At 41.1% G+C, this 27,881-nt stretch overlaps 1 protein-coding gene across 1 annotated transcript; it reads right to left on the reverse strand.

The window, feature by feature from the left end:
• Positions 1 to 49: 49 nt before the first annotated feature.
• On the reverse strand, positions 50 to 27,881 carry colgalt2b (collagen beta(1-O)galactosyltransferase 2b). Its single transcript, XM_067597215.1, has 12 exons — positions 27,497 to 27,881; positions 11,853 to 11,963; positions 11,620 to 11,737; positions 11,102 to 11,236; positions 10,803 to 11,007; positions 8,610 to 8,729; positions 8,172 to 8,245; positions 7,708 to 7,814; positions 7,122 to 7,254; positions 6,599 to 6,726; positions 6,267 to 6,473; positions 50 to 3,578 (listed from the first exon to the last, which is right to left on the reverse strand). Exons 1-12 carry the CDS (start codon positions 27,730 to 27,732, stop codon positions 3,305 to 3,307), a joined length of 1,848 nt encoding a protein of 615 aa, XP_067453316.1. The 5' UTR covers positions 27,733 to 27,881; the 3' UTR covers positions 50 to 3,304.

Here is a 27,881-nt window from a genome sequence, read left to right on the forward strand (position 1 = left end):
CCATGCTATAAACTGAGCCAACATGTCACACAGCAAACAGTAAGCGAGATAAGATTTTCATATTTAGACTTTTATTTGCATAGAAAATATGTGTTGTAGTTCTGCCAGTCTCAATCAGCAGATTGGCAGCACCTGCGTACATCTGCATTTATTTCACCTTCAACTCTACTGAAGAGTGCTGACCTTAGACGGGTTTAAACTCACAACCGTTGGATCTAAAAGGGGTACAGAAGTGGCAAGTTCTTAAACCACAGCACCATTCAGATATACTGCTACCTGGTGACAAATATGACTGTTTTCTAACATGCATATCATATATATATAACATATATATCTAAATGTTAAATAATGATACTGAAAAGTGCTGGAGTCGCATTGAAAAATGGTACATGATGAACATCTAAAGCAACTTTGTTCATAAGAGCAGTGTTGTGAGGGGCTCGAGCCCAGAACCTTGTTATCAGAACCAGAACCTTGTAACAGGGAAAGCCGATCATTACCAGGGTTTAACCACAGGACCAGCAGAGATCCCTGAAACATGGAGCACATATTCACATTTTGTTGAGGAAAATTTGATTTGCTTAAAACAAAGCTTATAGGTCAGAAATTTGTACATAATTAATGGCAGGAGGACTTGCAGAGTGTGAGGATGTATAACGAGTACAGAGTGTTTGAAGGAAGAGAGAATCTGTAAGTTTAAGAAATGGTAGTGAGTGGAGAGCCTGCAGATTGAACTGCAGTCAATAAGAGTGTGACAGGGACTCCCTATCAATGAACATTTAGAAATGTATTTACATTGTGAGAGAGAGGAGGCTTATAGCAACATTTTAAGGTATGATATGTGCTTGAGGAGTTAAAACTGTGGGGGTTAAACGTGTGTAGAATTTTTTTTTCTGGTTTAAAAAACCGCAGTGAAAGCCCTCAATTTGGCCTTAAATCATTCCGAAAGTACAAAAAGTATCACAACACAATCTGATAACTTTGAAAATTCAAAGTTTTGTGAACGTCTTAAAGTTGGAATGGGGTCTGTAAGATAAGGGATATCCGAGCAGTTGAGTCTCAAAGTGACAAAGGTTCCAACTCAGTTTGACAATTCCTCCTATAGACTGCCATTATAAATTTTAATACTTTAAAATATTATATAAAATCCATGAAACATGGTACAATAAAGAAAAGTAATAGATGTACATTTTGATGTTGAAACAAAGTTTGGCAGACAAACAGTACAAAAGTAGATAGACGCCAGAAAACGGCGGAATAAAGAAAAATAAAGAGCTACGGTAACAGTGTGCAGCTCTCACACAATTTGTGAAAGTTGCCATTTCACATATGACCAACCGATGGCAGCATAATCCCTCTCCTGGCATGGCAGCCCCAAAAAGACATTACCTGAGAAAACAAACCTGCAAATGGAGCATCTTATAAAGATACTAATGTCTCTACATAACAGTAAAACTAAGTAGGATCTGGCCAGTGTTGCTTGAAGTGTTATTAGTAATAAACAACATTTTATCTAATCAAATAAGAAGAATACCTGATAGCAGAGGAACCAGATCACCGGAATATTCATATTTAACAAGATTTCCTGTATTCCTCTGAATTCTTCAGCTTTCCTCATGTGTCTCTCTTGCTTTCATCCATTACCTCACCACATCACCTCTAACCTCCACCATCATCTGTTTTCCTCCTCTCTGTCCATCCTTCGCCATGTCAGATCCCTCAGCAGACAGGAACTATAAAACAGTGAGCAGAATTTCACTCAGCTAGCAAACAGTGGGAGCCAACACACCCGCTGAGCGTCTTCTACACAATCACCTCTCAAACCTCACATTTATTAGGAGTTTGCAGCTCCTTTCATGTTTTATCAGTATTTTGTGTAACGTTACAGGAGGTTTTAGAGAGGAAAAGCTGCTGTAAGTCTGTCCTCGGTTGTGGGAGATATCAGAGGGTCGTGGGAACGGTTGCAGCAAATTTATGCATGCTACTCAACCGATTAAACAATAATATACATTACTTAATGAAAGCTCCATTCCAGTCCCACAGAGAAGAAGAGTGCAGTGCTTTTTTTCAGTTATTTTGCTGTCCTGGAATTTCATCTGGCCTGGAATTTCATTAGCATCTCTCTCCAAAACTTTCCTGTCGCCGCAATGCTAAAAATCAAATAAAAGCAACTAAATAAAACCTTTTAGTCAACATTAAGAGTAAGTAGATGAATCTGCATCAGGTTGGGCTGCAGAGTGAGTGAAAATACAGAAATGAAGAAGCTGTTTTATTGGTTCAGCCCAATAACACAACTGAATGAAGCTTAGCCAGTATGAGAGGATCGGTATGAATGTATTTTGAGGACATTAACAATCAAGTGATCACATTTTTTTTCAAATATGTAACAAATTCTGAAAGCATGGGTCTGAAATAGATGAAATGTCCTACAGGCTACATGTAACGTGTGAGCTAATGCTAACTAGCAGGACCAGCCCGCTGTGCATGTGAGATACTGGCAATGACAGAAACACTTAGATGAGTAACATCCGTTACTGCCCTGCTGCTTGCTCTGTGTGTGTGTGTGTGTGTGTGTGTGTGTGTGTGTGTGTGTGTGTGTGTGTGTCTGACATCATCTAAAGCAGTGACACCCTTGGGTACAATATCTCAGCCTCCCTCCTTCCACTTAGGAAAGAATCCACACGTTCAGTTCTTTTAACACGTGGTCATGTGCACACCCGCACACACATACAGGGACACTGATACACAGTCTCACACATGCGCACACACAGTTCAGAGTTGTTTTCAGACAGCTTTATGATTCTTTTATTCCTTGGCTGTCCATTAGAGACATCTGTTCTTTTTAAATAACAATAATCTTTTTAACAATATAAAAATTGATTTGTTACGATGTTTTTTTTTCTTTCGCATCCTGCAAATAATGTTAGCTTCGTTCCATGTGTTGCTTAAGTTTCCTTGGGCCGTAACCATCTCCACGTACCCAGAGGAGGCACATGGGAAATAAATAAAGCTTTTGTTAAAGGCCCTTGGGCCCCCGTCCCGGATTCTTATCTTCCTCGTCCTCCTCCTCTCCTCTGTGTCCCCTCATCAGGCAGCAGACTAGATTGACATCAGAATTCTGCTTTTATCCATTTGGACACCAGTGTGTGTGTGTGTGTGTGTGTGTGTGTGTGTGTGTGTATGCATGTACAGTATCTTTGCTTGCATTTCAAATGTCTTTTCAAGTGTGTGTACACATGACATTCACTGTGTGTACACAGTATAGTAAACATGAGTCTTTCTCTCTGAGTCTTAGGTCTCTGTATCAGAGTTCATCCCGTGAGGCCCGAGCGGCCGGAGGCGGCGAGTCTCCAGTGACACTGTTCTGTGCCACGGGGCGGATGCGACCCTGCTGAGCTGTCTTGCGGGCGTGCTGCCGGTCCCAGTCGGTGGCCACGGCCTCATCATCCCAGATGGTGGAGGTCTCTGTGTCGCTGATGTAGCCCGGCTCCCCAGTGTAGTGGGTGGGATAGATGAGCAGTGGCTCCACGGAGAAGGCCTTCAGGTCTCGCGGTTCAAAGTGAGACATGTAATCGACACTGAGCAGGACAGGGGAGGGAAGGGGAGAGAAAAAGAGAAATAATCATCATAATAGTCATTTAATCTCTTGATTGGTTTCTAATTAATCATTTCATCCAACAAAGCAACATCTTGTGTTACCCAAAATGGTCCAAAACCCAAAGATATTCAGTTTACAATGACAGAGGGAAAAGATTTTGAATCATTTTCTGTCTTTGTTGATTGACTAATTTTCTCAGAGCTAATAATGATGAAGGGAGATGTAATTCTGATCACAACAGTCAACTAGTAATTTTGTTTTTTATTTCAGTGCCTATAAATCTTGAAATCTAGAAATATGTGTTGTGTAACTGCTTTATACCAAATGTCACAAATTAATAGGAAGTAAGATGTGCAATCACTGCAGATTAAAATATGAGTATGTAGCATTTTGCTGTAACTCTGAGTTATCATATCCTATTTACAGGAAGGTCAATATTCGATATACTTAAATTTCACCACAGACAGCAAATTTAGATGACATCAAATAGGGGAAACTGGAAACTCTTCTCAACTGCAGCCACACTTCTAAAACATCTTTAAACAGATTCTGTAGATCCACTCAAGAAAGATGAACTCCTTTAAACAGTGTTGAGTAGGTTTATGCTTCATATTTTAGATGCTCGTGACAGTTTTATTAGTAAAAAACTGAAACATAACTATTAACTATAGCTGTCAGATAAATGTAGTGGAGTAAAAAACACAATATTTCCCTCTGAGATGTAGAAAGTAGCACAAAATAGAAATACCGCACTTGTAAAGAGTTACTAAATACTACTAAGACCAGGCATAAAAACATCAGAAAGTTAAAGTTAATTACTACATCTTCATGTAGTAATGTAAACCACCATTATATTGTTGAACACTATAAACCGCACAAGACTACTACAGTGCTATCAGCCTGTCATCATGGTCCTGCAGAAGGGCCAGAGGGAGGAATGAGGGATATTTGGGTGTGACACGTCAGCCTGGCGGAGTCACACTCGTGCAGACAGGGGTCACTGTAGAGGTCAATTCCCTGCCGTTCTATTGCCTGTTTAAAGCCTGTCAGCACTCTATGGGGACAGTGAAACCCTACGCCTTTATTAGTGTTCAATGGAGCTGACCTCCTCTAAAACACAAACACACTCAAACATCTGTCTTCATTCAATAAGGCCATTTAACTTCTATTTCTCTTGCTTCTGTGTTTTTATCTGCTTTTGAGAATTGACAGATTTTACTTGACAGATTTTTAAGCATCTTCTTAAACAGTAAAATGTTCCCCCAAACAAATAAAGCCCTGACATAATATCCACAATGTAAACAGAGCGCATAATCCCCTGCTGTTGATTTATATAATGCACAATAACACATTTTACATATTTTTCCTGCCACCGCTCCACATCTCTGTCCATATTTCCTATTTCTCTCACTTTTGAACAAACTCACCTTCTCTCACTGTTGAATACACACATAGTGTATTTATCCAGTAACCTATACACTCCACACTAGACACACATCTCCATGTATTTATACAGTAACACGCACACACACTCACAGTGTCCATCCCCACCCCACCCCCACGCTCAGGCCTCTATCAATGGGAATCCTGTCCCCTTCTCCAACCAGCAGGAAGAGCCTTGCTGGCCCACATTCCTCAAAGAGAGAGAAGGAAGGGGGAGGAGGAGGGGGAGGAGGAGGAGACGGTGACACAGAGAGGGAGCGGGTGTTCAGAAAGTAAAAGGTTTGTTGAGGAGATGTAAAAGGAATAAAAAAAATGGTATGACGTGCAAGAAGAAAGAGGGGACAGCCAGGAAAGGTGCAGGACGGGGTTAAAGAAGAAAAAGGTAGAAAATGGAAAGAAGGAGGGGGTGGAGGCAGAGGTAGAGGCAGAGGTGGAGGAGAGCAGGGCTCAGCAGGAATCCCCAAAGAAAAAAAAAACAGAAAAGGAGGCATTGTGTGTGCTGTATGTGCCTACTGAACCCCGAGAACAATCCATGCCCTGTGTGTGAGGGAGCAGAGAAGAAGAAGAAGAAGAAGAAGAGAGGGGTGCTGCAAAGAAAAAGAAAGGAAAAGGGGCAAACTTAGCAAAAAAAAAAAAGAGAGAAAGTGGGAAGTAGAGAGGGGAAAATGGATAGAAGAGGAGATATATAGGGAACATAACTAAGACTTGAGGTTGTGGTCATCCACCACAGCACAAACTAGGAAACTACACAGTCTAAATAGTCACAAAAGGCACATGAACATAAATGTTTGTGTCTATGTATAATTACTGAAGGTCTCTCTATGTTTCTACTCTGGTTTATGGCCCTCGAGTCTGCTTTTGGGCATGCACAGGATCCATGCATGCTTAAATTTCTCTAACCGTGTAATTTAAATTTAGCTTTTACTTCTTTGCATCTTTGTGTTTTTTCCGAATGTGGATTACCTGGTGCATTCTTATGTAAGAGTGTTGTGCACCTGCAATGATCTATTTGTGGTCCTCAGTAAATATTAGTGTGTCTGTTCATAAACCAGGTTGTCTAAAAGGGTCTTTGTGTCTGTGTTTGTGACCAGTACACAGTAATACTTCTCTCTGTAGCTGTGGTTTTCTGCATAACACGCCTTAAATTAAATTACACGTGCATCTTATCCATTTAGCACTGTTACTTTAAATTTTAAAAAATTATATAATTAGGCTAAAGACTGACTTGGGGTGTTTGTTGAACATGATGGGCAGGAACTCGTCAACAGGCATCATCCTTGTTAAGGGTTCAGCAGCCATTAACTTTCTGGCTCCCTGCTGTGACAGCGCGTAGCCGAGTGTCCAGTAGGAGTAGTCGGCTTCAACCAGGTTGTTTACACCATCTACCGACTGCTCCGGCTGCTGTACCTGCATACGTTTACGCCCCACATATCTGAAGAGAAGAGAAGATAGTGTGTTACTTTATATAATGAGGCTTCACCATCCAATGTAAAAATTCATCCAGAAACAGAATTTTCTTTTTTACTCAGGGAAAAGATGTGGAGTTGGTGTTCTTACATGAGGTCCCAGTCCAGCTGGGCTTTGTCTATGTCATCCATGATGGCCTGGAACCGCCGCTTAAACCGGGGCTCAAACCTCACATCGTCCTCTAAAACAAGAACCTTCTGAAGGCCACGTTCCAACACCTAGTGATCAGAAAACACTAACATTAAAATGAGGGAAAAATGCATGTGGTTTTGTTAGTTGCTAACATCTCTCTTTTATAGCACTCCTGGTGATTGTGCATGATTACTGTCCTATTTGATCTTATCTTGTATACATTGTGCATTACAAAATGATGACAAGAAATGCAAACTAGGGTCAAACAGACAGACAGAAAGATAGATAAACGATTTCAAAACATGATTGCTTCTTTTGTTTTCTATTTTCAGGCAACTCTGGAGCTGCAGGTGATTTGGTATCCTGTTGAAGGACACCAAAGCAGTTTGGATCTGTGCTGCTACAGGATCCTCAACCTTCAACCTGTTCAGTACATGAATCTTCCTCCCCATATTAGTACAATAAACTTTGCTGCCCTCACCCGTGTCCATACAGAGTGATGACTGAGGAAGCAGCCGATCTCCCCTCTGGTCAGCACTCGACCAGAGTAAGGGTCCTTATAGCCTGGCATCATCTCTATACCCAGAGCCTGCAGCTGGGATGTGTTCAGAGCCCTGTGAGAGAGGGAGAAGCTGAGCTGAGCCATTGTCGGTGAGAAAACCTTCACAGTAAAACAGAGCAAAGTCAAAACCCGGCAAGTTGCAACAAGTAATACATATTGCCAGACAAACCAAGCCTGGAAGAGGGATTAGGGCATTCTCAACAGTGGATTAAAGTAAGCACTGAGGAGGGAAAGTAAGTCAAGCATATTCCTACAAACCCTCTATTTGGACAGGATGTTTGGATATAGATGTCAGAAACAGTAGCGACAGACGGAAGACAGAAGAAGAGTATTATCACAGTTGACACTAAGGATCAGAGCATCAGCTGTTTTAGGTAGAAAAAAATCTCACTTTCGTTGTTGTGCCAAATAAACTAAACTTTAAAAGACTTGATCACAGAGAGGATTATATCAGGCCTCAGGTCAGTTCATTGAGTGCACGCTGGGCTGCGTGTTTGTGACCTACTTGCCGTCCACTGCATCCATCAGCTTGGCATGTAGACCCAGTGAGGCCATTGTTTTCAGCATCCTGGTTCTTCTTTCCAGCCGACGCTTCAGGTTTATCAGGAGGATCTAAACATCAAAACATGTTTAGTTAAAAGGAAATATTTTACTTTGCTCTGAAACATGATTTAATTAGTGTATTATTAATGTTTTTTTCTGGTACATATTGTGCTGTCAGTGTCACTGTTTCTCTTTGTGGCATAAGAAATGCATAATGCAAAAAAAACAGGAGTTAGGGTCAATGACTTATGAGATTAGGGCAAAGACATAGTAAGAAGAAGAACTTGGATATACAAGAAAATAAAGGGAAACTAGTACAAAAACAGGAAGTGGGAGTTGCTGATTAACACTAAATATACAGAGGGACAGAACAGAACTTGTTGAGCTCCTGTTCCTCCAGGCAGAGCCAGCGCACTCATAACTCACTTCATCAAAGCCGATTGTGTCATCCTGTGATGGCGGAGAGTACAGGTGCTCCGAGGGCTCAATATCGTGGTCAACTGTGGACAGAGAGAGGAAGGAGGGAAAAGGTTAAAAGAGCAAAACCAGGATTAAAAAAATTACTGAATTTCCTCTGGATTGTGGTGGTTTGTTTAATCGGATTTATTTAAAATGTGAGCTGAGAGAAGAAGTGAAGGAGGCTGAGGGGAAAGCAAAGGCAGAGAAGGTGGGGGTTGGATAAACAGAGAGAGGGGAGAGACAGTACGGAGGTGGAAGATTAAATCAAAGAGAGCTGACAGGATGCAATCACGGACGGTCGTGGAGGTCAAGGAGGAGAAGAAAGAGAACCAGAGAGGTGAAGCAGGGAGTGACAGATCGTAAAGTCGCAACAGCTGGAGACTGCGTGTGTAAGCGTGTACTCACTCAAAGCCTCTGTGATGGTGTGTATGAAACTCTCACTTTCATCTTCAACATTTTGCTGAGCCTTCAGTGGGACAGGAAGGAAACCGTAGTGCTCTCTGTTACACACATACATCTGCACACCTGGATCACACAGACACAGACACACATGGGGTTCAACCTCCTGAACAAGCACAGGTGTCACACTGAAGACTTTGTGCTGCACAAAAGCAATTAAAAAACTTCCACAACAAATATCCTGCTTGTTCCTGAAAGTTATAGTTATTCTTGATCCCGTTAATGAACAACGGTTAGAACAATGTGGGTAATAGGAGGGGATCTTTTTTCCATCTCATATTTTTCTTGAAATAAATAGTAAACAATTTGTTGCTTTGTGAGAATAACAACTAAGCTCTGCGAGGGCATCTGCTGATAACCAGTAGAGGAGATTCATGGTATCAAGATGAACAACTACATTAGACTTTTGTCTGTTTGTACAAAGAAAATCTGTGTCACATGTAAAATGTATTAAATTGGGTGTTAGTTTATCACTTCATTATGCAATATTAACAATTAAAGATCCATTCCAAAAATGTTTAAGACCAATAAGAAAATACTCTGCTTTAATGTTACCATCTGTCTGACATGGTGATACCCACTGATAAGTGAGTGGGTTAGAAATTGTTAAAATTACCTCTACTCCTTCACCCTCATTGAAAAACCCACAATCTATGAATATGCAAATATTTTTTTTATTTCAAAAGTTTAAGTGCTGGACACAAGATGTCTCCTACTTAACTGTCCATTCTCAATGTACGTGTACTAGAGGTTTAAAGTTTCCACATCACGCTTGTGTAAGTTGCATACTGGGCGACTGGCTCCAAACTACTTGTGATGTCATGAATTCTGCTCGTAGGTACACGCCTTAAACTGAGATTTCAGGTGAGCGCAGAGAAACTTTCCACCTTCAGTAGATGAATGTGTCAAACTCTGCACATATATCATTCTGCACAGTGAAGCTCAAACATCAAATACATTTTTGAGAGCAGGAGGACTTAAACTTTTGTTTGTTTTTGCTAGTGACATTTATTGGATAATGGTGAATGCTAAATTGTAGTGCAACAGCAGCAGAAGTAGGGAGCAGTCCTAAAGTCAGCGACCTTTGAACACAGCAATAAATATCTAATGTTTTACTATAAACTACTGGCCATACCAGACCAAGCAAAGTTGTAGCAGCAAACTCCTGAGTGTGCTGTGTTGAGCAGGGGTGCGTTTTATCGCTCAAAGGACCAGTGTGTAAGATTTAGGGGGATCTATTGACAGAAATGGAATATAACATTCATAACTATGTTTTAATTAGTGTATAATCACCTGAAAATAAGAATCATTGTGTTTTTGTTACCTCAGAATGAGCCCTTTATATCTATACAGGGGGTGGGTCCTCTTCCACGGAGCCCGCCATGTTGAACCACCACGTTTCTACAGTAGCTCAGAACAGACAAACCAAACACTGGCTCTAGAGAGGGCCTTTCACATTTTTTTGCAAGTTTCGCGGCCACAGTAGGTTTTCCTACACACACAGAGGGGGAGGGGTATTCGGTTGGTTGTAAATCTGCAACCTCAACGCTAGATGCCACTGAATCCTACACACTAGTCCTTTAAGAATTCAATTTGTGAATGCAAAAGTTAAATATTCTCTGCTGAATGCTGTTTAATTACATGGATTATTTTAAGCATTTGAACTCATTTGTGAGATGGATGGAACTGTGCCCCTGTGTTTCTGCGTCCGCCTTTGTGCATTTGCATACCTGTTAGTGTTTGTGTAAGAGCTTTTATGTAATTACTTTTTACTGTGCTGGCAGGCGAATGCCACACACTCTTATTGTCTATGAAATGGAAAGGTTAATGGTTCTGTTTGTTCCCTGTGGATCATTACTCATGTCAAACACTGATATTGTTGCACATTTACAAGCATCCACACAAACAGTCAAGACACACACATGGATCTATTTATCTCTGCTTTCACTCATCTGCTTTATCTGACAAAGTCCTCATTGTAATACACACATGTTGACTTTACTATGAGTGATCAAAAATCAGCTCTTGATGGACTCGTACATGATTAATGAAGTCACTGACAGTCCTCAGTCCAGAGAGGCATTTGCAGCCCCACTACAAATCTGATAGTTTGTTATGTGTTGAGGGTTTCAAACGGACCTGCTTGCCGTGCCGAGAAAGCAAACACCATGATGTCATCAAATGCCCAGCTGTAGTCCGGGTGAGGGGGGTAGAAGGTCAACTCCCTACTGGCTTCACGACGAAGGTCTAATAGGAAGGTGCTGTGCACCATGGGAACAGGGAAGCAGCCAAGTCGCTTCCACTCTCTGATAGGCTGGTAGTCCGGGGTTCGCTTATAGTAACCCTGAAAAAGAGGAGGGAGTGAGGACACATCAGGATGACTTTATAAACCTAGTTGAATGGATGGACAGTTGGATGAATTCATGTCCAAATTGTACCTGTGGGGTGATGCCACACCAGAAGTTGGAGTAAAGAGACCGAGACTCCAACATGGGAGCCACCAGGGTCAAATTCTCACTCATCATCAGGTTCAGCACACGGGGGTTGGTCAACAGGTTATCACTGTCTACAAACTAAAGATGGACAGGGGTCTGAGTGTGCAACTCACAGTGAAATATCAATTCTAAAACTAAATAAATAAGAGAGACAAAGACTTTTTTAAAAAATCTAATCAAGACCAATAACATTTACTTGGATTAAATACATATTTTTCCAGTGTGCATCAGGTACACGTGAGGTAAACAGTAAAATCCAATTCAAAACATCCATATGTTATGACCTAAAACTTAATGAAGCACAGCATTAGCGCAGGCAAAGTATAGAGGGCCACAGATGTCATATAGTTGATTATAAAGCATGTGTCTAATTTAATAACCCTTTGCTGTAAATGTTCAATTCTTTGAGTGTCTCTGACTGAATTGTGGCTTCTATATACTAAAATAAAATAGTATCTTACCAGTATGTAGTCAGCCCATCGTTCCCTGGCAGCCTTCAGTGCCGCCTGCCTCAGCTTCATCACATGGTTGAACCTGGAGGGAGGCCAGTGCTTCGGACCCCACTCATCTGTATATGATCTGATACAGAGGTAAAAGTCTCCTAACTGATCTTCACAAATATATTAGAAAACACAAATTCACAAATGAATTACTTTGACTAGATATTAATAAATGATTTTAAACTGGGACTCACCTCGGCTCCTCCATGGGTCTCCACTCCACATAATGGTAGACACGCTGGGCTACCTTCAGCCATTCTCTCAACATGGCCGTGGTGTTGTCCACATTGTGATCTGTCGCTGCCCTGGAACACAAGCACAGACAACATAAGATGACATTAAAATAAAGAAGACTATTGACCATGTAACAGCCACAGTCTTAATGCCTTAAACTACCACAAAGCTTGTTGAAGTATGTCTTAAGATGTAAACAGCTGTCCTTACACAGAAAGCCTCTTGGCATGTCAGACTCAGGACTATTTGCAGAGGAAGTGAAGCAGAATGAAACATAATGCAGAGAGCTGCAAATCGTTGTTAGCTTGAGGTGACATGAAAGAGGTTGTGACATGACATTCAGACATATGTTCAGGCTTCCAGATTTGTCTAATTACTATCTGGTGTGAAAGCAGACACTCAGTGTTGCAAAGCTTCCTTGCTGCCTAATTAACTGCAATGCTGGAGCGCAGACAATGTCTGAAGAGTCAGAGAGGAGAGAGGCATTAATCTGAGGCACTACAATATGCAGACAGGTACACCTAGCACTAACACTCCTTTAGAGACTCGTTGCCACTTTTCTAACAATTTCTCAGAGTGTTGAACGAGGATTTGCAACCAAAACAACAAAGCAAATTAACTCAGCTTGCAGGTACCTTTTTGCATAAGCTGAATGAGAATGTGTGTGTGTGTATAAATTTGTGCAAGAGAAATTAAAAGCGCACATACACTGCTAACGTCTGAGTATGAGAACAAGAGAACAATAAATATCACCTGTCTCTCACTCTCTTTAAACTGCCCTTCAAAAAGAAAGGTCAACAGCATGAGGCAGAGGCTGGGACTTGAATATGTGGATACACACACAGACACACACACACACGCGCACACACACGCTAAGTGAGATGGAGTTTTCCACTGCTTGCTGTAATATTCCTCGCTGTACTCACTCCAAAATTGCACCCAATTTTAGACTGACTGGACAGAGATAGAAACACACACACACACACACACACACACACACACACACACACACACACACACACACACACACACACACACACACTGTCTGCTCATTTTTTCAGTGAGTGAAACTCTCCATTTAACCATGTTTAGCACAGACAGCAATACAGAAACACCTGTTTTTACACAGACATGCACAGAGATGCTTTTATGTTCACATAAACACAAATTACACACATGAAAAAATCACACATACATGCACAGCCTTGCATGACACACATGGATTAGTCAGAAAGAGGCAGAGCTCTCTCATGTTTGGAATTTCAATCATCTTCAGTCAGTTCAGATATAACCAGCATCTAAAGAGATGCCGAAAGCCTGAAGCAGATGCAGTGGTCAATAATCTTAGTGTGTGTGTGTGTGTGTGTGTGAGTGTGCGTGTATGTGTGTATGCATGCCTACACTCGCTGATGTGTGACAAAACATAAGAAGGTTCAAATTGTGTCCTGGGAATGTAGGTTTTACAGCAGTGTGGTTATTTATGTGTTGCAGAAGAGCTAGTTTTAAAAATGTTAAATGTATCTGCACGTGTGTGTGTGGAAGGTCATAAGAATGTGTGTAGAAAGCAAAAACACGTGTGTACAAGCAAACATGTGCATGCGTGTATTAGTCCACTCTTGATGACTAGTATTTATTTTAACATCGACTAACAAAACACTGAAACACCTGACTCCCTAGTAATGAGCAGATGTGCACAAACATTTACATGCTTCTTCAACCGCTAAACTGCACATCGCTGGAGGAAATAAATTTGTTCCTACACGCCATCCCCTAATGACAGACTCAGCTCCAGGCAGGGATTTAAAAATGAGGGAACTTCTGGGATGTAAAGTAAAGAACAATACATGGTACGGTATGTGGGAACATACAGTATAGGAGTGTTGTATATATTTATGTCATTTAAAGACAGTGAGGAAGAGCGCGGGAATGAAAAAGGAAGGGAAGTGAAAAGCGGATTTGCGTTTACGTCACTTCATTTTACTGCTAAACGTAACCCGCAAAAATGTAGAACAAAATGTTCTCATCGATTAAGAATTAAGATTTCCCTGACAGACTTCGTTAAAACCCTACCAACCGTATAAAGGCTCAAGCCAACTTTGTTTACACATATCACATTAAAAAGTTAATGATGCTTTTCCTTTGGCACACAAACAGAAGGAATATAATTCTAATTGGAGTCCTTTTTATTTTATTTTACAGGCTTTTGGCAGAACATGTGTTTCCTGTGTCCAGGTAATTAATCACTAAAAGTTGACGGTTGTCTACAAAAGAATAGAGGATTTGTGTCCGAATGCCTTGGGGATGGTTGCAAAGGAAATGTGGAAACAGTTATTTTATTATGGTAAATACATGAACAGATTTTTCCAATAAAGCATTGGATTTGTAGCTAAACTGTGTTGAGAAGCAGTTTCTGATTAGAATATAAATAGACATATACCATAAGTGCATATCACTTATGATAAAAGAACAAAATGCATCTACTAAGGATAATATGTGTCTTCTGTAAAACTAAGGTTGCTTGCTGGCCCTCGTTTTTCACAAGCACATCCTACAAGCCCGCCCCTCCCACCGCCCAGCCCCTCTGAGCACTCAGGACTCTGAGTACACTGTGTGATTTTCCATTACCGACATTACATCTGAGCGTGCCTTATGATTTTTGGATATGTGAGACCTAGTGATGTATGCATCAAAGCAGCATATGCACACAGTGTGTGTATATGTGAAACACAAGGGGAGAAATAAGGAAACAGCTTTGACTATGGGTTTTCTACATGCTTGATCAGGCAAAGCACAGAAGAAGAAGAACAAAACAGCCTGGAGTAAAGTCATCCTTGTCTTTAGATGAATCATTTCTATGAGGCATCTTCCCCTTCATCTCATTTTATTTTAGACACATTCTTCAGGAATCATCTATGCGCTTACTCTCTTCAATTTCCTCTACCTTGAGGCAGGATCAGCTACTGCAGCTGAACTGTACTGTGCTGTGACCTCTGTGCCAAGTCGAAGAGCTTTAGCAGTTCCTTTCAGATACTTAAACTGCACAATTTGTGCATCTGGGTATGGAGACTAAATCGAAAAGGGGGTGCACTGCAAACAAAACTATACAAATGTCTGTATAACAATATCAAAATGCAAGTTCTAGGTGCAGCTTTGTTCTTGATAGAAAGTTATAATAATGCGGGTTCTTGGGCTCATATCATCCATTCCCTCCATGCATCTATCTTTCTCGCTCCCGCCACATGCTCTGCTAAGTTTACAGTAAGCTGTAGCCTCATTATTCTGCTGCCTGCAGGGTTTGGCTGGCTCTCCCTGTTTTGTCTTTATGATCAGCATCTGGACAACACATGCTTCCCGGGGCCTCACCTACACATCCCACCACTCCCTCTCGCTATCGCTTCATAGATGTCCATTTATTCTTTGCTCATTACCTAATCTCAGCGCACTGGGACATTTGTCCTTTCACCTACTTACATGCAACAGTCCCTCTTGTCATCCTTCGTTCCTGTAGCCATTACACACCTGTCCATAATCAGTGCTTAAGCAAGTAGTATCAAGTCTTATCAGCATTTAATCAGATCAGTTGCCTATTGCAAGAATAAACATGGTTAACAAATTGACAGATGATGATGCCAGTTCTTTGAGTTTGTATGATATCCTACAAAAAGCATAAATTAGATATTGCATCCTATGAAACACTCGCAATCCTATAAGATTACTTATTGTATTTATAACGAGCACCAAAATAACTGTCATCAACACAAGTGTTGGGTCAGATTTCAGAGCATCAGAAATGCAGTAAAATTTGGTAACACGTTGGTCACATCTGCCTCTCCTTTCACACAACGTGATTATCAGCCCATTCCATTACTCTCCCTATTACCTGATGGGGTTATCCACAGCTGGAGCGTGTCGGATAACAGCAAGTGTGTCATAAAGGGGATCAACTGAAGCCTGACATCTGGCCTTAAACACAGAGGCTTGTCTCTAAGACTGGCCCATTCAGGTAAACACAGGTCTGAAGGGCCCCAGCAGGCCAGTGTCAGCTGACTGTTGATTCAATAAACTATCTAATACCACTGCCAATAATGACTGGGTCCTGCATGTAATTAAGAGGCAAGAATCCCTCTTTCAGACCTGAGCATAGATGCCTTTAAAACATAATAACTAGGCTAGTGTGTGTGTATGTGTGTGTGTATTGACTTTGCAGGAGAGACTCTCCTGTGAAGGCTGACGTGGCTGAAGGCCTCTTGATGGCCGAGCAGGGCAAAGAAGAAAGAGGAGGGGGTTGATGGGTAGAGAGATGGAGTGGGAAAAGGAACGAGAAGAGTAGAAGGGAGGGAGGGAGGGAGGAGGGGTTGGAGAGACGGGACCTCCTGACTGAAATTCCTCATGACTTTCAGGGTAAACAAAAGTAGGCAAGCAGGCTTGCATTAAAGTGTAATATTCAGTATTTACATGCAAGGTTAGGGAAAGATATTAATCTTTGTTAAATATTAAATGAAGCCAATGTTGACCATCGGAAGGAAAAAAGACAAGAAGCCTGACCTACAGTGGAAAGTCATAAACATTCACGACCATCTACCATATGATTATGCTGTAACATATCACTACCCGTCACACTACTTCCTGTAATGCAACTGAACATTGGCATTGGACATAAATTATACAGTGCAGAATTGTCTAATATGAACATACAGTAATTCCACTATGTATTGCTGTAAAGGCATCTGTGCAGAAGGATATCATAAAGTCAACCCCCTTTCTAGTGGGTGCAGTACAATAACTGGATACCAGACTCCAAGCTAGGACCCATTCTTTCCCATGAAAGCTGCTCACTTTGCACATACTTGTACACCAAAAAGGTTTTCACTATTTATTCTCCCACGCTGTATCCATCTCTCTCAACATATGAATGCCCATCGCCGTATCCCATGGCAACAGAAAAGGCTGCCCTGGCTCTTAGCTTTTAAGCCATTTAGTCTGTGAGTATGTCATTATATGCTGATGATCTACTTTTGTACGTTTCCAATCCAATATCTTCTTTCCCTGCAGTTCTGGACCAGTTTGGTAAATTTTCTGGACACAAACTCAGTCTTTATCAGAGCAAGCTGCTCCTAGTTAAGTTCCATACCCTCTTTCATTTTAGATGGACAGATTAGAATAGTTTTCTGGCACTAAAACCCTAAATATTTGTAATATTTAAAATAAATAGTAATGTTTTTTGACCTTCATGTCAATAACAGGTATTACATTTAATCAATATTACATATATAGTATACAATATAGTTTTCTACAGTCCTCTTGTGTAGACAAGTAACTATTTATAGTTCAGTCATGTAATTATAGCAATTCGTTATTTGAAACACATTCTGGTTATGAAAGAATATGAAAGAAGATGAAAGTAAAACAGACAGAGAGAAACAGAGTAAGGGTCAAGAAAACTCAAGAAACAGGTGGAAGAAGTGATGGAGGAACACAGAGATGTTGGGTAAGAGGGAGGAAATGAAAGAGAGAGAGAGAAGTGATGGGAGTGAAAGAGAAACACAGTGGTTAAGCAGTAAAATTGATGACATGCAGACAGACGGATGGCGCTAAAATTATATTTCCTCCATGAGAACATTAGCACCAGTCTTTCTGCTGAATACTTCAGTGTTCATGAAAACATTACATACACATGAACAGCGGACCTGTTTCTTCTTCTCTCTCATTCTCTGTACGTCCACTTCACCTAATCTTGTTCATTGTCCAGGCCTCTCCCCTCTCCAGATGAGAGAGCTCATACCAAAATGCCATTGTGTTTCAGCATTTGCCAACTCTTTTGTTGCTGCGCTGCCAAGCTCTGACAATACTGCTGGAAGTATGCTGGAACACATGGGGCATCTAAGCAAGAATTTACAATCCGAAGCCAAGTCCAGGAACCGCTATTTCCACTTCAGGGGAGAGAGAGAGATAGAGACTTTAAAAAAAGCTCAGGGATTGGAAAGTCAATTCTCTTTGGTTACAGAGAAGTTTCCCATGAATAGTTTCTTGCTACAGGGCAGAGAAGATGGAGTTTGACTCTTGGCAGGTACAACATCGTCAGCTGCATCCCTTAAGCTTTACAGAGAGTTTGCTGGATGGGGCCCAGTGTCGGGCTGGCAAGGATTAGGCTCTGAAGTCACTGTGTTTGGCAAATGGACATTGGGCCACAATAATTTCTAGTAGTAAGACTGCATCATCAGGTGTGCAATTACTTTATTTTCACAGATACCCTGCAGATATTTGAGCAGTATAATAAAAAACATGACTCAATACATCCCAAGTTTATCTGAACGCTCATTGAATGTGTCGCTAACCACAAGCCATCTGCCCAGCATTACTGTCCTATTCGCATCAGAACAGTATGTACACTGGAGAAACTGAGACATTTATTTGGTCTGTATATCATTGTGGTTATTTATTGTATAAAACAGATAAAACTTGGTCACAGTTACATTTCATGTGCTAATGATTGGTGAAATTTTACTGTCCAGAGCAACACTAGCAACGTACCTCAAATATGCATGTTTGATATTACATCACTACAGGAAAGCAATGGCTGACATTTCTCACAGCAGGATGGCAACAGAACACTGCCAGATGTGTTCTGACTATTTAATTTGAACTCATCTGAGACTCAACTTAAACGAGTTGTTTGTGAATTGATGGTTGGCTTTGATGTCAAATTTTCCGTGAAATGTCCCAAAATGGTGAGGATATGGGTAGCTACTGTATCTCAGTTCTTATCAGGAAATTTCATCCTACATTTCCGGAGTTTATGTCATATTTCAGAGCAGATGTTTAAATACCTTTACGGTTTTACATGGATTGGATGTGACTGCAGAATATGATTCCTCAGGTGATACTGATTGGGAGGTCAGAAATGATTGTGGCTTGTTACTGTACACATGGAAGTTCTGGCTCCCTGTGGGCCTTATGTGGTAATTGGAAAAGTGAACGGAAAACAGCGACTGAGCCAGGGGAGCAAAGCTGAAACACACATCCATTATGTTTGTAATTGCATTCAAATAAACACACATCCCCATCAAACACACACGGCGCATGTGAGAAGAGACACACATGCCTGTGCATACATGCCCAAACTTAAACCAGAGTATCGCAGATAATCAAACACTCATTTTATTACAGAGTGCCAGGACTGTGATCTAATACATATTGATATTCACCAAAAGCATATGTAGTTAATCAATCACAAGCACCAGATAACACACAATAACCTATCCCAACTAGATAATTTATTCCTTTCACTTGAATAAACTGCTCTCCAAAAGGCCAAACTGCCTGCATGACAGAACCCGAAACAGTTTGTGCTTCTGTAGTGTGTTCCTACAGAGGAATGGGGCCTGAGGTAACACACCTGGCAAGGGGAAACCCACGGGGCAACTATCCAACATCCCAAAACTGATAACCTTTTCAGCCTGTTTGATTCTTTCCATTTATTCTAATATCTGTCAGCCAGATGGAATGAAAAAAATAAAAGATCTGCTCAATAAATAAAAGCCAACAATGAAAAAAAAAGAATGACTTCACAAAACTGTCAGTGGTGTCCATAGACTCTCTGAGGGGCAGGGTCAAGAAAGAAAAAGGGGCACCTCTACCACACAGGGGGTGATGGTTACATTTGGATTTAGTGGGCATTCAGTGTAAGGGAGTAAAATTTAAAATACAGCAATTACTTAAAAGTTACTAAATTCCAGTAACACTTAACTGTTTTGACAAGTTGGGCGTTGGCTTGTTTGCTGTATCTGTTTGGTTTCATTGGACAGACTGTGGCGGAGCATGTTGGCACAGGGGCTAGAAGTGTGGGGTAGCAGTTAGCCTCTACTAAAGAGGAGAAATGTCCCTTTAATAACTTCAAAGTTGTCTCATTCATATGTTGTCTTCTTGCCTGGTTGAAGACAGCCTGGCTAATCCTACATCAAAGACGTAGGAGTACTTTAAGAGTTAGTGGTTGTGTAACCCCTGCTGTGGGCCAAAAATAATGAAACAATTAATTACTTTTGCTGTAATAATTAGTAAAGTAAAATAATTACATTTTCAATAAGTAAAAAGTAAACTTTTCCAACACTTACCACAAATTGAGCCAGGTTACAATTTTTGCCAGACCTGCCAAACCTACATTTATTTCTTTGCTAGAATTTACACTGTGCCACTACAGTGATCTCACTGACGTGAATGAGGATGCTGCATTTTTTGAGTTAAATTAAGTGCTATTGCCAGTCTGGGTATGACCATTCATTTTAGCCCCAAGGTCACACCCAGAGGAGCATCCAGGCCAAGTGAATAAATAGGAAACATTTAGTCTCCCTTACGGCACAGACGTGTTCTGGTCTAAAACGTTTTTTAAAAAGAACATTTAGCACTCAGAGCAAGAAGGGTGGGCCACTGCAAAACACAACAATGTAGTCAGCATAAATCAGACAGTCAAAAAGATTTTTTCCCAGAATTCAAGACAATTTTTATGGTCCACTAATTGCTGCATAATTCAGCACACTTGTCAAAATAACATATAATTAGTTGTCATATTATTTATGTCATATCACAAGGGACAAATCATTTCCATCAAATGCTTGTGTGATGTTGGATATGGTATTGAGTAACTAATAATCTCACATCAAACTCCTTATGACATGATATAATAGATACAGAAAACAATTACATAAAATCTCTCACATTGTCTGGCTGGAGCTGCAGAATATATGGCACATCTGTCACTGAGGCCTGAAGCATGTATTTGGGCCGATATGTGAGAGTTTTAACAATGCACTCTCACAATCTGTGGATCAGTCTATCTTCATACTTGGGGATTTTAATTCTTGCAATATTTCCAGTCACCTGCCAACTCTACACAGCACTCTCAGACTGTAGATCAGTGTTTTGGCAACATGCCCAACAGATTCAAAGCGGTGACCTGCCCACCTTTGGTTAAGTCAGACCACAATGTCATTCACCTGCTGCCGAAATACAAGGCAGAGATCAAACAGGAGAAGTCTGCTGTCAGAGGAGTAGCACTGTGGTCAGACGCCTGCAAGGAGAGACTGAGAGACTGCATTGAAGATACGAACTGGGACATTTTCTTTGATAACTGTGCAAATGCAAATGAACTGACAGAGACAATAACCTCCTTATGTCTCAGCGAGAAAAGGGCTGCCTTTGTTCAGGGAGACATGGCATTAATTAAAGAAAAAAGGCCTAACTGAGGGGGATTATTAAACAATCCAGACGACAGCATAGACACAAAATAGATAAACAATTTATTACTGGTGATGCAAACAAGGCATGAAGCAATCTCAATACAATGATGAGCAGAGAGGCTGGGAAACAACACTGCCTACGCACAGATACTGTCTCCTATCACACTTACCGAAAGGGAGTCTTGCTAAGTTAAGGCCACACAAAGCTTCAGGCCCAGATGGTCTGAGAGAAAGAGCCATTGCAGGGTGCACTTATCAACTAAAACGTGTTTTTACAAGATTATTCCAGGGTCTGTTTGATGAACATGTTGTGCCACTCTCATGGAAGAGATCCATCCATTATTCCAGTGCCTAAAAAGAGTCACCCCTCCTCACCTGATGACTTCACACCCATTTCTCTTACCAGTATCTTATGCATGTGCATGGAAAGGGTTATACTGGGTCGCATAACATCTGCCTATGGTCAGCTAGACAACCTCCAGTTTGCTTACAAAGCACAGAGAGGTACTGAGGATGCTACATTAACTCTACTGCACATGGTTACTAAACACATCCAGCATCTTGAGGCTTATGCCAAAATTTTATTTATTTATTGATTGATTTTAGTTCAGCTTTTAATACGATCAGGACTGACATTTTATTAAATCAACTATTTAAACTTTAATGGACACCTTGCACTGTGGATCAAAGACTTTTCATCTGACCACCTCCAAAGAGTCTCTGTACAAGGCTCCCTGTCTGATGAAATCATTTTGAATACCAGGGTGCCCCAAGGTTGCGTTTTATCTCCTGCGCTTTCTTTTATGTATATAAATGAAATGCAGATCAATGACAGCAACGTTTGTCTTTTTAAGTCTGTAATGTTCAAGGGTAGTGATGAACTAGAGAGTTCCTGCATTAATCACATCAACAATCTATTAACATGGTGTCAAGAGAGTGCTTTGCTCTTCAACACTAACACGATCAAGGAACTCATTGTCAACAGTAGGGGTGGGCAACCAATGTATCTGCCAATTACAATTGAGGGCCAAGCTGTAGAGACGGTAGGTAGTTTTAAATATTTAGGAATATTTTAGACACCAACTTAAATTTCAATGAACACTCAGACTACATTTTTTAAGAAAGCAATGCAAAAATTGTTTCTTTTAAAGAAATTAAATGGCTTTGGCATGAGCAAAGAAGTCTAATTGGAAAGTATAATTTCCTACAACATCATATGCTGGTACAGAAATTTAGGGGCTAGGAGCAGGAGCAAGCTCACAAAAATAGTTAACACAGTGAGCAAGATCATACAGAACCCCCAGAGTGGAGCTGTACACCACACAAACCATGAGGAAAACAACATTAATAGTTCAGGACCCTTCACATCCTTTGTTTATTGAATTTGAAAAACTCCTTTCAGGAAGATGATATAGGGTACCCACAGCAACAAGAAACATCTTTAAGAGATCTTTTATTCCATCTTTTGTCACCTTACTAAACAATTATTAGATATTAGTGACTGCTGCTGTTTTTATGATGTCTATTTAAAATATGTATTTATTGTTATTATTTTAGCGCTTTCATCCCAACTGTTTATTATCACAGGCCCTCTTATTTATTGTTTTTATCTCATGTATTCTAATCCATGGCAGAAGTAGTTTTAAGTGTATGTATGTCTGAGAAGCCAAAGACGAATTTCCACGTGAGTGCACAATAGAAATGTCTATTCTATTCATCTGTGGAGCATTCTTAACATATGGAGTTATGTCATGCCTGGGGCTAGTGTGCATCACGAGGGATGTATTTACAATAGTTGTACCATCGTATATTGAGAAAATGCATAATAATAATAATAATAATAATAATAATAATAATAATAATAATAACAATGGGTATAATTAGTCGTTAAAAGTGGAAAATTCATACCATAAATCCATCCCCATTCCTACATTGTTTCTGAGTATAGAGAGTACAATGCCATTCAGAAATATGGGATAAGTGGTTATATGATAAATGAGTAAATAAACAACATGACATATGAAAAGCAACAAATCGAGTCCTCCAAGGAAAGACGATGATGTCAACGCTCTGACATCCTCTTCATGGTTCAGTCTGTCTCTGACAAGTCCACAAATCATCACGACCCCCCAGCTCAGCACCTGGGAAAGCATTTCACCACACGAACACAGCCGGCAGGCAATAAGCAGCAGGCAGCTGGCAACAACCAGCGTGAGGAGCAAAATAATAGCTGGCTTGCCTGAACTTCATGTTCTGTCAATATTGTGCCTCAGATGTCAAGACAAACAGACAGTTATGAAATCCTCTCTCATTCCTTGTGAAGCTGTTTACTAACAAGAGTAACTCCTACAGGCACACTTCAAAACACTTCAAAAAAGCTGACGAATTCTGAACTTCACCTCTCACGACATGTAGAGTCCAGTTAGCCTTCTGTCACTAACGTCACTCTACATTGTTATGTATCTCATGTCTTTGTAGCTCTTTATGTGAAAACGGTCATAGAGCCATAGAGATGCATTGACACTCTGCAACACTGGAGAAAACTCATGCAGACATTGGTAAGAACATGCAACAAAGAAAAACCTGAGACGGACAGGTCACGTTCAAACCCAAGATCCTCCTCCTGTGAGGTGACAGTGCTAACTTGGTTTGAAGGTGCACTCTGATACATAAGTAGCAAGGAGGCTTTTGCATGTGAGAGACGTAAATCTCACCTGTCATCTGAGGACTGAAAGCATATTTCTGCATATTTCTTGATCTGTAAGTCTGAATTAAGGATTTTTTGCTTGCTGCTGCTTTCCTGACTCATAGAAACTACCGGGATCTGTTATAAGGCTCAATCACACTGAGTAAGACTGTAAAAAAGGGTTTCTCAAACTTTCACTGACTAGATTATTCCCAAAAAACGATGCACCTGAGCTTTCTGCAGCACCTTGCAGATCATAGTTCTGGTGTAGTTCTGTTAGAGCAGATGCTCAGGGAGAAGAGGAGAGTAGATGTGGTCAAGCTACTGAGGGAATGTGGATTAATAAACCTGCTCAATGCCCCCTGGGTAATTTCCCAACTGTCCTAACTACCTTCTCTCCGCTGACCGTCCCCCTCTTTCTACAATCCCCTACATTCTTTCATTCTTTAACAGTAGTGTGAGAGTCTTTCTCACTGCTCTGCCACTTCTCTGTCAGATCACTGGCCGTTTACTGAAAGGAAAACTTCTAAAGGCTGGCAGATTTTTCTGATCATCCTGACTATCAGTGAGTCAGAGGGGAGGACACCTCAGCCGGATGGTCAGTGCAGATTACCCTGTGAACCGGCTCAAACTGGAAACTTTCGTCTGCCAAACATCCTCAGATCAGCCCAAAACCTGTCTAGATTTTTGGGAGCACATTTGATTTTGTCGCATGGCTGAGTCATTAAGGGGTTTAAGTCGCATCATGTCTGCTGTCATCATGTTGTTTTAACAACATCGGTAACCATGTGGATTTTCTGCTTATTCCATGTTTTGGAGAATGCTGTAAATCTTATTGTATGTCTTGGATTAAATGGTAATATTAAACTGTCAAGATCATTCCAGATGGCTACGCAATTACAAATGAAGTCAAGAAATCTACAGTAAAATGTGTTCTAATTTGTAAGCACATTATTATTTTTAAGGATAAATCAGGCAGCATATGATCTCTTCCATCATAATGTGAACTGCTTTTGCTCGAGACCAGAGAGGGAACTTTGCTAACTTTTCTAACTGCTAAAAGTCCTGTATCTTTTCATCCCCGTAAGATTTCTTTATGCTTCCACTGTTATCATTCACACTCTTCCACTTTATCTGCCTGTCTCATTAACACAGATGCAGTACAAACACACATTAAAAAAGCACCATCTCTACTCCTCCTTGCTCTGTCTCCATCGGATTGTATGTTTGAAATGAGAGGAGGAGGGGGGATGAAGAGAGGAAAACTATCCTCTGTGCTGCTCTGTTCTGTTCAAGCTCCGGAGAGGAACAAATGTGTGGAACATCATGTCCCCACACAAAAACCGGAGCTTCACAGCCAGACCCCGTAGGCATTATTCTGCTTCTTTGTGATAGTTTCCCTGATAGTTTACATCGGTATGTCTATAATCCATCTACAAAAGCTCTGGATAGTAGTAAAGTGGGAAAACGTGGCAAGTTAAGATGTATATCATGTTGGCTCAAATCCAGATGCAGCTGGAGACCCTTGACTCATTTCTCTCTTTCCCCAAACTTCTTACCACTCTCGACTGTCAAATAAAGACAAAAATGTTAGTGGGAACGTTTTATCTAGAAGTCAAAGGCAGCAGGATTTACGGTTTTATTCTTAAAGAGGTTTCGTAACTCATCCGAGAGGCTTCTTCTAATGTTCCACTTTATTTCCTCAGTTTAGACACAATATTTGGATTTTAAGCTGCAATTGTCCTGATTGTCTTAGTACTAACTAGAACTAATAAGTGCTCTGTGACACATTGTAAAAACACTTTAATGTGGATTTATGCTTTTAGTGACAGTTGCATTACAATTTAGCATTTAATAGGTGGTTTTGTTTACACGTTGGCCAATAATAATGAGGACTTTGACAAACAGAGATGGCACGGAGCTATGTGGGTTATATAAAGAGAAAAACATATCAATCTGTAAACCAGTTTAACCATATAAAATCAATTATGCTTTTTTCATGTGTAGAAAGATCTGCACACTAACATAAAAAATGCTTTCAAATGCCACTCTTTGATACTAATTTATAATTGTCAAAGAAACAAAGCTGCACCCCACATACTACAGCGTCACTGCACACACAAATTCAAGTCTCCATGTGCTAAACAGGCTCATATCATATGTGTCTGCAAATAATCTGTATTTAAAACATATAGTGTAACAAAGTCTTATATAAATATCAGAAAACTTTACAACAGTTAATGTGAGTGTGGGTAAAAAAAGGCCACAATGGTGGAAATATTTAAGTCTGTGGCTGCTGAAATAAAAGCTAATTGTGTGAATAAAACAGTCCCATTAGAGGTTAGTGACGTTACTGCAAGACCTAGTGTATGTCTGTGTGTGTGTGTGTGTGTGTGTGTGTGTGTGTGTGTGTGTGTGTGTGTGTGTGTGTGTGTGTGTGTGTATCTGTGTGGCCTTATTCTCTCATGATTAATGTCTGTTTCAGAGACATTTGCCTGTTACAACAAACATACTTGTGTGACATATGGGACTGATCTGCCCAAAACACACACTGGTGATTTTTTTTTCACTGCACTGACTGCAGGGTGGAGAGATGCCACTCATAACTGATGGGGGCCCTTCCTCTGTTAGTTAAGCCACTCACAAAGCCATGTTAACTCAGTCACTCTGCCACTTAGCTCCAGAGAGAATAAGGGCCTCTCTCTGTGTAGAGTTTCTGTCGTGTGTGAGTGTGTTTTGGTGAGGGTCTCTGAATTAGAAACAGACAGTACCCCTGCAAACAAAAGCAAGACATTCACCAGGGGCGGGGTGGGAAACAAAACAAAAGATTGCCAGTCTGGGTACAGCAGGGTCTCTGGGAGACTGACGCTGAGGGAGAAAGCATTGCAACATCCAACCACCAGAGCAGATCACCTTAGATTCTTCACGTGCCTTATCTCAACTTTTTACCCTACATTTTCTATCTGATCTATGTGCCCACATAACTCGCAGACCATACAAGGGAGCGCGCACACACACAGATTTTACGCATAACTTCCCAGAACTTATTACACGCCCCAGTCCTGCTGTCAGACCAACTCAATGTCTCCTTTCATCCCCTTCACCTGCAGGCTCCCTCTTTGATAACTTTACATTATCTCAGTCAGCTCATATGAGACCAAAACACACTACAAGACCCTACCTGGTGTGAGGCCCCTTTCGTACCTGGCAGCCCTGCTGTTTTAAAGACCCGTTTCCGCAGGTTTTGTGCTGAATCAGACGTAGGGAAGCGTGATTAAGGGTTAAACCTAACCCTAACATGAGCACAAGTCTTTCATCTTCTCGCACAGTGTGCAATTTGGATGCCAGCAGACACGCGAGGTGAGTGCATCATAAAAAGCAGCAACAGGTCTCCGAGCCGACACTGACAACCTCATATTAATTAACGCGGACACACGCTGCTTTTCATTATAACACGCTCCACTGCGAACCACCGTCCACATCATACACTGTATCCACTCTGAGAGACATGTGTCCGCTCTGGAAGTGCAGTCTGATCATCTGTATGAAATATAATAACTCTTAATTGCAGAATTATTTACACAACTTTGTCTCAAATTCATATTATTGTAGTAGCCATGTCAGCCAAACACTAAACTCAATCTCGCTCATATTTAATCTGCATCCCTGCTTGTGTGTCTCTTACCAGATAGCTATGCGCTCCTTCGGGTACTCCAGCCTCTCGATGCAGCCCAGGTAGTGCGGCAAGCTGTGCGCTGCGTTACGAGCCACAATGGCGATCATAACCTTTGGCTTCAGCAGCGAGGACTCGGTTTTGACGGGCTCCTGCACCAACGTCAACGGCTCCGACACGCCGCCGGGCACCAGAGCGGCCACCAGCGCGCACAGCACAGCGACTCCCACGGCCAACACCGCCGGCATCTTCGCTTCCAGATCCCGCCGTGCCTCTCCAGACTTGGACCCGAAGTCCTGAGACTGCCTGAGCGAGGGAGAGAGAGAGAGAGAGAGAGAGAGTGAGGGAGTGAGTGAGGCACGGTGGGAGGGGGAGTGAGGAAGGAAGGTAGAAAAGG

Source organism: Thunnus thynnus, chromosome 8 (assembly GCF_963924715.1).
Source record: "Thunnus thynnus chromosome 8, fThuThy2.1, whole genome shotgun sequence".
Lineage (NCBI taxonomy): Eukaryota > Metazoa > Chordata > Actinopteri > Scombriformes > Scombridae > Thunnus > Thunnus thynnus.

Bases quoted from the DNA above. Each gene is read 5' to 3' on its own strand.
- colgalt2b (XM_067597215.1), bottom strand. From the start codon at position 27,732: ATGCCGGCGGTGTTGGCCGTGGGAGTCGCTGTGCTGTGCGCGCTGGTG. The intron at 7,255-7,707 runs GTAGGTCACAAA...CCTCTCTCACAG, and splicing joins ATGGATGCAGTGGACGGCAA to GGCTCTGAACACATCCCAGC. The intron at 6,474-6,598 runs GTAAGAACACCA...TCTTCTCTTCAG, and splicing joins CAGCTGGACTGGGACCTCAT to ATATGTGGGGCGTAAACGTA.